Genomic DNA, 11628 nt, shown 5'->3' on the forward strand with positions numbered 1-11628 from the left:
ATGAAATATAAGCCGACAGAATATTTTAGTAAAACATTGATCATGTTGATAATCAGCTGCACTGACTGTGATTTATTTATTTTGGTGTTTATGCAGGTTTTTGTAAAATACCAATCAAAGGCACGTTTATTAAGTTAACATTTATTCATTACTTTGTTTAATTTTATCACTTTTAATTTACATAGAAGTCAACATTTTATTTTGCTCTAATTATTATTATTATTATTATTATTTTATCCTTAGTCGTGTCATTTCAGATTGGAGCTACAAACTGATGATTGATTACGTTTCTGAACAGCTGATGATGGTTTACAGTCATGTGATCGAGGTGGATTTCTGTCTCAATACGTTAAAAATAAACAAGCGAACAGCGAGCCGCTCAGCGGGGTCTGTTTGATATAAACACCGTCACATCGCAGCCGGGCGGGGCTTCTGGGCTCTGATTGGCTGAGAGAGAAGAATGAGCAAACAGAGGCAGTAAAACTGGCCAATAGGAGCGCAGACAGGTTTGACTGGCAGCAGAATCAACCAATGGAAGGACATGAACTGGTTCTACTGGTTCACTGGTGAAGTTTGTCTGGATTTAAACATTTCATTTATTAATTAACTGTCGTTTTAATTGATGCATTTGTCAGTGAACATAAACAGACTCTCTGCTGATCATCCTGCTGCCAGATGTTTATGTCAGCAGTAAACAGCTGCTTCAGGTGCAGCACGAGGTCCGTCTGTCAACATAAACCTGCTCTAATGTGACCACCGTCTCCTAGAAACTATATTAATATTCAACTAAACTGCTGAATCACGTTTTCTCTCAACATGATGAGAAAATGTTAATGAACGTGTTTAAGTTGTAAAAACGTTGATGCTGAACAGAAGAAACGTTCAGCGACAACGTAGCTGGTCGCTTCGTTTGTTTTAACCAAAATACTGAATCTTGTAGCACAATACAGCGTTTCCTCATTTTAACACAGCTGTGGTGCTTTATAATTAACTAATGATTCTAGTTTTGTCCCATATCTGTTGCTGTTTGGGTCTAAGTTATGTTTAAAGTTGAGGCTCTAGTGGTAAAAATGTTTTTAATCGCTATATAATCTCTACTTGTAAAGACTCTGGATACACGTTAGTTTAAGATAACATGAAGTTAATCTTCATATTGATTTAACATCTTCTGTTGCAGTGGTGGTAACGTTCCTGCTGTGGTGGAAACAGACTGAGGAAGAGGAAGCTCAACATGTTCAGTCGTACATGAAGGTCAGTTCTGATGTTACCTGGATGCTTCATAAGTAAGAACGTGTGTTAAAGCTATAATATGTAATTATTCCACATTAAAACGTGTAAAAACAACTAGACCGATGTTATATATGTTGTTGAGTTTTGTGAAATCTGTCATTTAATCAAAGTAACGGACCGTTTCATCTGGTCGCCTGTCGATGGCGTCATACCTCCTCTACCAAAGAGTAAACACGCACAAGATGCATACGGCGGCGCTGTGTTTGTCCGCTACAATGGCGTCTACCAAAGAGTAACTTACACACATACAAGATAATACATCGGTGTTGTGGTTGTTCCACACAAACTGTTATAAATGGACTTTAACTATATCTTTTAGCCGGAAGAAGGATTTTAGTCGTTGGACGTCTGGAAGTTATCAGAGAAATAAACTGGACAAACGTTAGCAGCAGCTCGGCTAACAGGAAGTCCGCTGGTCACCAAACATCGTTTTTTTTAAGTATTTTAACGATTTAGTTCTTGGAGAGGAGGAGACCTCTGCGGATGATTGGGAGGATCGTCAGTGAACATCATGTGACCTTCTAGCACTGACAGGTGTTACCTCCAGGTATCTGATGACGGAGGGGTTGTAGTCGATGGTTTTGCGGTTGACGGCCTTCCTCATGCGCTTCCCGTCGAAGGTGAGCTGCTGCATGGCCTGCTGCTGAGCGAAGTCCGGCCTCTTGTAGAACACCTGCCGCGGCGCCTGGTGCTGGAAGCGCGGCATGTGGAAGAACCGCTGCGGCGAGCCGATATCCGTCGCCATGGTGACCGGCTAAACCTACAGGAAGGGGGGGGGGGGGGGGGGGGGACCAGGTGGACTAGTGTTTAGACGCTGTGACGTCAGGAAGAGTTCACATCACTTTCAACTTCCTGCTGCTCCAGAAAAACACAGGAAGTTTGTTAATTGGTCAATTAAACAGCTGCTCTCTGCTTAAACCTGTCAATCTAATCAATCATTTATTTGGATCAATTACATCTATGGTGGTTAAAAACTATAAAGGTTTAAAAGTCATTGATTATGTATGAATGAACAATATCATTTAAATGGTTTTAACACAGTTTATGGCTCGTTCTCCCAGATCAATTCATTCTGTTAAGAGTTTGATCAGACAGATGCTGATCAATAACTGATATCCAGACCAGGTCTACAGAGTACTACACATGTTACCCACAACTGAAGACACTCATTTTAACTAATTAATGACACACATCTGCTTCTGTGGAACGTTTTCTCCTCTCGCTGCTGTTCTGGCTGTTAGATAGAAATATATTATATTATATATTATATATTATATTACATATAATATAATATAATATATTATATATTATATATAATAATTAATATTATTCTGGAAACAAATGGAGGAAAAGTTCAAACAAAAGAAGGAATCTGATGAACTTCAGTTCACATCTGGATGTAATTTATAGAAAATCTGCTCATTAACACAATTTACATAAAATATTATCAGACAAAGCAAAAACTGCAGCTGATTATAATCCTGCTAATAACGACGTTTAATCCCTGAAGTGTCTGAATATATATATTCATATATATAAACATTATATATCTGCAGAGAATATTCACACCAGAGCTCGACGACGTGGAAAAAACAGAAGATCACAACATGGATATTTATCACATGATATATAATCTGATAAATGAACCAGAGCGTTTAAACTTTACAACATAGTTTATGAACATAAATCTAAACATGAACATGTTTATCTGCCCGAACAAACATGTAACTTATTAAAATAAAGTAAATAAACAAAGGATCAACTCTGAAATACAGAAATCATTTCCAGCATGTAAACAAACAGCATCAGACTCGTTAATCTGATCGGATCATTGATTAGTCATTTATCATCACATCTCATGTTCATTTTAAACTTTTTGTTCTATTTATTTGAATGTTAACTTTTCTTCTTCTACAGTTTTAACAGCTGCGGTGAGACGACAGTAAACGCTCTGAGGATTTATTGAACATTTAATCAACTGAATGATTATTGGAGAAAACAAGCAGCAGATTCATCGTTAATGATCTTACAGCCTAATTAACAACAACAACAACAACAACAAGCCTGTACACGCTGGTTCAGCTGCTCCCACTGACTCCATCATACTCAAACTGAGTTCAAACCAGTTAAACCAGTAATCCTGACCTGTGGCTGCTTCTCTAATGTCTGTTATTAAATCTAGAGAAAAGTCTCATGGACAGTTCAAACGCTTCTTTCAAAGAGATCATTGAGTCGATCGGCGTGTCTGAGCGGCGCCGCGTTGACGCAATATATGAAGGAAGAATTTAGGAAGCAGTAAAACTTTAATGAACCTGCCAAGTGGGAGCAGCAGTAGAGTTTTCATTGAGTTTATTAGACAGACAGGATTAATGTGCAGGATTTAATCTCTGGTCCACACTCCGGAGCAGAAGGTGGCGCTAATGCACCTAATACGCTGGTTGACAACCGCCGTTATAAACCAAAAAGTTTTTTCCCCCCCAAACAGAGCGGTACATCCTGTCAGCCGAGGGGTTTCCTATCTGTGCAGCTGAACTTAGCAGCTCCTCCTCAGACTGTTTCACTCTGACGGTCCCGGTGTTTCCTCCGCAGGCTGCACTTCACTCAGCTGCCCGTCAGACCCGCTGCTTCTTCCCGTATTAACCTGAATAACAAACCAGGGCTCGGGACTCCAGTTGGATCCACATGGAGAGCTGAGGCTAACGTTAGCTGAGAGGCTAGCAGAGCGTCAGCCGCAGCATGACGGGAGGGAAGCACAGCCAGCTAGCCTCTGCTAGCCTCCCAGCTAACATTAGCCCCAGTTTGTTGTTCAGGAGTGGAAACACCGGGACCATCAGGGTGAAACAGTCCGTGGAGGGAAACACAGTCAGGTGGCGGAGGAGAAGGCGACATATCAGCCTCTCATAATTAGCAGACATAGCCCATACCGATATTTCATTTTAGAGCTGTTATCGGCCGATATCGATGACGTGCCGATAATATCATGCATCCCTAATATCTGTGATATGAAACCTGCCTTAATTTCCTCTTGACTTAGTGACGTCACTCTATCTCTGCTCCGTGTTGGGAGTCGAGGGCCTTGATGACTGGAACATTACAGCTATTTTAAACTGCTGTGTTTACTTTATATTTATTGAATTATTTAAGTTGTTGTCAGATTTTGTATTTCAACACCGTGTGATAAAAGATGTTTTTGCTGAGTAAAGGTAGCAGCAGAAATTCAACTTTAAACTCTTATCGTTATTATGCCTTATTTAAATTAATGTTGGGTTTTCATGTGCAATTTGTTCAATAAAAGCATGTTTGACATCATTTCTTTGATTGTTTAGGGTCTCTGTTAGCAGTTAAAGCAGAAGACATAGATGTAGAGCTACACATCAATATTAGTTTATTTATCGCAGGTTGTATCAACATCACAATACTGCACAGTGTTATCGCATTGAAAACATTCAATAATCATTAGTTGCTGTAAAGCCAGACTCTCCTCTATATCTACAGTATATTTACAACACAGCATGTTGACTTCAAGCTGAAACAATTATTCCAGCAACAGATTAGTCCATCAGACAAGGACTTTAATAATCAATTACCCATTTCAGTCATTTGTCAAAGACCAAAACAATAAGCAGATGAATTAATATTTAAGAGCTGCAGCCTGTTTCACACACGTCTATCTGTATGAACTCTGAGTTACAGATTCATTAGTTTAACAGCATCATCTGATACAGAGCGGTTTATTTAAAATGCATCAGGCGTTATAACATCTAGTGATGCTTCATAAGACTGAACCCTGTTTTTAACATGAGGACGTATCACATAAATAACAACAACGTCAACAACAGACAAACATAAATATCTGAAGATGCACGTTTCTGTTACAAACAACCTGGCAGAGCTGGAAAATAACTAAGTACTGAGCTTAAACACGGTTTAAAAGTATTTGTACTTTACTTGAGTATTTCCATGTGATGCTACTTTATACTTTCACTTCACTACATTTATTTGACAGCTTTACTTACTTTTCAGATGAAGATTTGACATTAAATAACTCAACAATCTATAACAATGTGTTGTATTTTCAAAGCTTGTTATATTATCCATTGTGTCAAATCTGCATCTGAAAAGTAACTAAAGCTGTCAAATAAATGTAGTGGAGTACAAATATGAAGTAACATGAAATGGAAATATTAATAGAAAGTACAAGTTAGTTACTTTCCACTTAAACGTTGAAACACAGCAGCTACAAGACCTCAAACTGGCCACAAAATCTCCAGTTTCCTTCCATACCTGAACAACAATAACGATGATAATAATAATAATAATACCTGAGTTAACAGAGTTTCAGGTGATGCGCTCAGTCTCCTCACACACCTGTTTAATCATAAATATAATCGTCCTCCAGCTCTCAGGAAGCCAAACTCACCGTAACACGAGGCGGCTAACAGGGAGCTAACGCTACCTCTCTGCCGGCTTACACAGCCTGACGGACACTTTTAATTAAACACTTAACTGAGATTATTTCACTGCAGTTACTCTGCGGCTGTTCCTCCTTTCTTCAGAGCAGTTATCTCATTCTACTACATATTAACGTCTTTTAACATCGGGATGCTTCTAGCACGGCTAGCTAACGGTTAGCCTCAGGAGCCGTCTGTAAACACACTAACATATTTACTCTATAAGTAAGGTTAAATGTGCTGTTTTTTAAAATGTTTAATTAAATACATCGCCAGTAATTTGTCGGGTATTTGTTGTTTTCTCGGGTGTTTTGTTCTGAATGGTAACGTTAGCCGGAGTTTTAATGGCGGCTGGGAGCGCAACAACAGCGCGGCTGCAGCTACAAAACTCACCAACAATCTCCGCTGCAGTTATCTATCTGCTGTCATTAGCGGCTTAGATTCTTCCGAAGAGCTTTTCTCTGGAGAAACATGAGCGTCTCAAACTTTATTCAACTGAGATTCAAGGAGGTTTGTCACTTTAGCCACTAGCGGACTCCATCATGACGCCTCTTCTTCTCGGCCCCTGCAGAAAAGCATGCCGGGACGTTTTCACAACGGGCGGGAGAATGCGCAGTCACCGCGCAAAGGATCCTGGGAAACCGAGTTCTTAAACGTTCTTAATACACACAATACAAATCCATCCAAGTTTAGATGCCAGTTACAGTGTGAATCCACTGCCTGTAGGCACAGACGTCCATGTAGACAGTCCACCGTGTGCCAGGTACACCACCAGCAACAGTCACTCCATACAGACGACCATCCTGCCCCACCAGACTGCCGCCAGAATCCCCCTGATTGGACGAGAGATGGAGAGTGAGACAGTGATGGAGGGTGAGACAGTGATGGAGGGTGAGACAGTGAGAGAGGGTGAGACAGTGATGGAGGGTGAGACAGTGATGGAGGGTGAGACAGTGATGGAGGGTGAGACAGTGAGAGAGGGTGAGACAGTGATGGAGGGTGAGACAGTGAGGGAGGGTGAGACAGTGATGGAGGGTGAGACAGTGAGAGAGGGTGAGACAGTGAGAGAGGGTGAGACAGTGATGGAGGGTGAGACAGTGAGAGAGAGTGAGACAGTGATGGAGGGTGAAACAGTGATGGAGGGTGAGACAGTGAGAGAGGGTGAGACAGTGATGGAGGGTGAGACAGTGAGAGAGAGTGAGACAGTGATGGAGGGTGAGACAGTGAGAGAGGGTGAGACAGTGATGGAGGGTGAGACAGTGAGAGAGGGTGAGCCAGTGAGAGAGAGTGAGACAGTGATGGAGGGTGAGACAATGAGAGAGGGTGAGACAGTGAGAGAGGGTGAGCCAGTGAGAGAGAGTGAGACAGTGATGGAGGGTGAGACAGTGAGAGAGGGTGAGACAGTGAGAGAGGATGAGACAGTGATGGAGGGTGAGACAGTGATGGAGGGTGAGACAGTGAGAGAGGGTGAGACAGTGAGAGAGGGTGAGACAGTGATGGAGGGTGAGACAGTGAGAGAGGGTGAGACAGTGAGAGAGGGTGAGACAGTGATGGAGGGTGAGACAGTGAGAGAGGGTGAGACAGTGATGGAGGGTGAGACAGTGATGGAGGGTGAGACAGTGAGAGAGGGTGAGACAGTGAGAGAGGATGAGACAGTGATGGAGGGTGAGACAGTGAGAGAGGGTGAGACAGTGAGAGAGGGTGAGACAGTGATGGAGGGTGAGACAGTGAGAGAGGGTGAGACAGTGAGAGAGGATGAGACAGTGATGGAGGGTGAGACAGTGATGGAGGGTGAGACAGTGAGAGAGGGTGAGACAGTGATGGAGGGTGAGACAGTGATGGAGGGTGAGACAGTGAGAGAGGGTGAGACAGTGAGAGAGGATGAGACAGTGATGGAGGGTGAGACAGTGAGAGAGGGTGAGACAGTGATGGAGGGTGAGACAGTGAGAGAGGGTGAGACAGTGAGAGAGGATGAGACAGTGATGGAGGGTGAGACAGTGATGGAGGGTGAGACAGTGAGAGAGGGTGAGACAGTGATGGAGGGTGAGACAGTGATGGAGGGTGAGACAGTGAGAGAGGGTGAGACAGTGATGGAGGGTGAGACAGTGATGGAGGGTGAGACAGTGAGAGAGAGTGAGACAGTGATGGAGGGTGAGACAGTGATGGAGGGTGAGACAGTGAGAGAGAGTGAGACAGTGATGGAGGGTGAGACAGTGAGAGAGGGTGAGACAGTGAGAGAGGGTGAGACAGTGATGGAGGGTGAGACAGTGATGGAGGGTGAGCCAGTGAGAGAGAGTGAGACAGTGATGGAGGGTGAGACAGTGAGAGAGGGTGAGACAGTGATGGAGGGTGAGACAGTGAGAGAGGGTGAGACAGTGAGAGAGGATGAGACAGTGATGGAGGGTGAGACAGTGAGAGAGGGTGAGACAGTGATGGAGGGTGAGACAGTGAGAGAGGGTGAGACAGTGAGAGAGGATGAGACAGTGATGGAGGGTGAGACAGTGATGGAGGGTGAGCCAGTGAGAGAGAGTGAGACAGTGATGGAGGGTGAGACAGTGATGGAGGGTGAGACAGTGAGAGAGGGTGAGACAGTGATGGAGGGTGAGACAGTGAGAGAGGGTGAGACAGTGATGGAGGGTGAGACAGTGAGAGAGGGTGAGACAGGGAGAGAGGGTGAGACAGTGATGGAGGGTGAGACAGTGAGAGAGGGTGAGACAGTGATGGAGGGTGAGACAGTGAGAGAGAGTGAGACAGTGAGAGAGGGTGAGACAGTGAGAGAGGGTGAGACAGGGAGAGAGGGTGAGACAGTGATGGAGGGTGAGACAGTGAGAGAGGGTGAGACAGTGATGGAGGGTGAGACAGTGATGGAGGGTGAGACAGTGAGAGAGAGTGAGACAGTGAGAGAGGGTGAGACAGTGAGAGAGAGTGAGACAGTGAGAGAGGGTGAGACAGTGAGAGAGGGTGAGACAGTGATGGAGGGTGAGACAGTGAGAGAGAGTGAGACAGTGAGAGAGGGTGAGACAGTGATGGAGGGTGAGACAGTGATGGAGGGTGAGACAGTGAGAGAGAGTGAGACAGTGAGAGAGAGTGAGACAGTGAGTGAGGGTGAGACAGTGAGAGAGAGTGAGACAGTGAGTGAGGGTGAGACAGTGAGAGAGGGTGAGACAGTGATGGAGGGTGAGACAGTGAGACGTCATTTTACGTGTCTCCTCCAAAGATAAGAGAAAAAACATTTTATTAATAATACTGAGATTTGTTAATTGTTTATTTCAACCAAATATTTAGGGACCGAAAGACACTATTGTTTTTCATGTGTTTGTTTATTTGTTTCTTTCTTTCTTTATTATTACGCCACTTAAACCCTAAATTTGACTCCCTAAACATGCTAATCAATGGATTCGCCATGAAAATTCCTACTAAAATATGATTTTTAATGTAAGATTTGGCCAAAGTCATGGTATCAATGTATCAATGAATCCATTGATACAGGTTTGAAAGTGGTCAGACTTATAGTTTAGATGTCAGAAGCCTCTGTTTGACACAAAGTCCATGCCCAGAGATTGCCTCCCCATTGTTTTACATTGTAAGGTGTGATGTTGCACTGCTCATAAAATCCAAACCGTTCGAGTTATTACAAAGTTTTTAATAACTTTTGTTCAATACAGTGTCATAGTCATGTATTAACGTTAGAAGCCGATACCATTAACGCCCTCGGAGAAGATAGCATTTGTTCAGGGTCCAAAATTGACAGGTTGATTGTGGACTGCCTGTTGGATTTAGGTCAGGGGTGTCAGTGTATGATTTGTAGGTCTTGATGAGATGAATAATTGAGTTTTGGTTTGATCTCTCTACGACATTCCTACGGGCCGTTGCGGCCATTTTAGTGACATAGGTGGCATTCTCAAACACATTTTGGCATTTTTGGGGTTAATTTTTACATTTTATCAAATTTTTCACCAGACCTGATGTGCGAAATTTTGGTGAGTTTTTGGGCATGTTTAGGGGGTCAAATTTAGGGTTTAAGTGGCGTAATAATAAAGAAAGAACGAAGAAACAAACAAACACAACAGATACAAGAGAGTCTTCGCCCTTTGGGCTCGGGCCCTAAAAATATGATTTTTAATGTAAGATTTGGCCAAAGTCATGGGATTTATGAGGATATTTCACAAGAAGCGTTCTCTAAAATCCTCCTCTCCAACTGCTCCTGGTGATGTCACTCCCTCAGTGCCGCAATACACACTCATTATAAAATCACAGGAGGAGCAAGAAAAGACTTTAAAACTCACACTCTAATATCTCAAAAACAATAAAAGATAGAAAAAACATGTAAATTCAAGATTTGTAGGTCAAAGTCTCGTGACTCATTTAAAGTTCAAATGAAGTTTGTATCTAAAACTATGTGGAAGCAGTAAATGTTCAAAAAGGTGTGGGTTCGCTCACACTCTCCATTCAAATATATGAGTATTTTTCTGTGTCCAGCTGCAGTTACTTATTGTCTCTACACACCTGACAGTACACATGTCAATCAAACTTTCACCAGGTCATGTGGGTTAAAAGTCTTTACTTTCCTAAAAATAGACTAAAAATAGAAATTAATTTGTTTTACACACAAACTCATCAAGGGTTTTCAATTTACTAATTGAAATACAAGTGAATGAGCCAAAAACTTGCATAATTTTGATGACACAGGTGTGAGCAAGACAGACATGTCTCACCCTGCAGAATTTTCTCATCCTCACACCGTTGAGATTTGATGTTTCGCCATGACAGAGGAAGTTGCTATAACTTTATTGTAAATGCTCCAGATTGCACCAAACTTTAGATGTTTGATAAGAGTCCCGGCCTGAACACGTCTACATGACAATATTCCATCAGTGATGCAAACTGGCTGAATAGCGCCCCCTACGAAATTTCAGCGAAGCAGCCCCAGCAGCAGGCAAAATAGTGGACAAAGGAAGTGATGTTTATCTCCTTCTTGCACTGTCTGAAAACAGGCAGGGTCTGAAGACATCCACATGCTCGTGACAGAAGACCTTCGACTGTGCTGCGCTGTGCCGTGGTCTGATGTGCATGGAGGCACGAGGGCCCGGTCAACGCTGCTTGCAGCTTTAATTATATATTAAAGGTAGGAAAAGTGACTAAGTGGCAGAAATAAAAGTGATGAGTGGATTGTTCTTCCACTGACATGTGAGCAGGTCTGTCATAACATCACAGCAACACATATTACACAGCAGCACTTAACAATAAATATATAGATGTACATTAAAGGAAGTGATGGGCTTGGTAGTAGAATGATTGCACAATCTTTCCACATTTTCATTTTATGAGGACTAAAGTCATGTAAAAACATTATTTTCATGTCAATAAGGCTTGTTAGTGATATCTAGAATGTTTCAAAAGTCACAAGTCAAGAAAAAAAAAGAAAAATGACAGTTTGTTCCTATTAAAAGTTTCATTTTTTTCTACCTTAACTTTATTTTTTATTAAAAAAAAGCGTCACTTACAACATGTGTAACATTAAGACAATAGAAAAACAATAGAGATCACATAGAGGACACGAGTTCACTTTCAGTTTGTTGATACATTCAACATGGCAACATGACAGACTAAATAATAGATAAATGAATAAATAAATAAATAAATAAATAAATAAACAAATAAAGATAAAATAAAAAACTTAACAGAACAGGAAGGCAATAAAATCAGATTTCAGTAAAAAAAAAAATCTTGGAGTACATTTCTTACAGTTAATAAGTTGGAAACACTTTGTAAATCCAGTCATGAAAGTTTAACGGCTGGTTGAGTATTTCCGGTATTTATCGCTTTAAACTCATCAAACTGACTGTTGAACTTTCTGTTTTTCACGTCTAGTCGAACGACGCGCGGT

At 42.0% G+C, this 11628-nt stretch overlaps 1 protein-coding gene across 4 annotated transcripts in view; it reads right to left on the reverse strand.

Moving 5' to 3' along the window:
- The window catches only part of wdr33 (WD repeat domain 33), a 30083-nt gene extending 23754 nt beyond the window's left edge, over positions 1–6329 (reverse strand). For all 4 annotated transcript variants that reach the window (XM_042428572.1, XM_042428573.1, XM_042428571.1 and 1 more), the window contains exons 1-2: positions 6135–6329; positions 1832–2050 (exon numbers count right to left, since the gene is read on the reverse strand). In XM_042428572.1, coding sequence (XP_042284506.1) covers positions 1832–2035 — 204 coding nt within the window. In that variant the 5' untranslated portion in view covers positions 2036–2050; positions 6135–6329. The remainder of the gene's footprint in view (positions 1–1831; positions 2051–6134) is intronic.
- Positions 6330–11628: the final 5299 nt, after the last annotated feature.

The sequence above is a fragment of the Thunnus maccoyii genome, chromosome 12, assembly GCF_910596095.1.
Source record: "Thunnus maccoyii chromosome 12, fThuMac1.1, whole genome shotgun sequence".
Taxonomy (NCBI): domain Eukaryota; kingdom Metazoa; phylum Chordata; class Actinopteri; order Scombriformes; family Scombridae; genus Thunnus; species Thunnus maccoyii.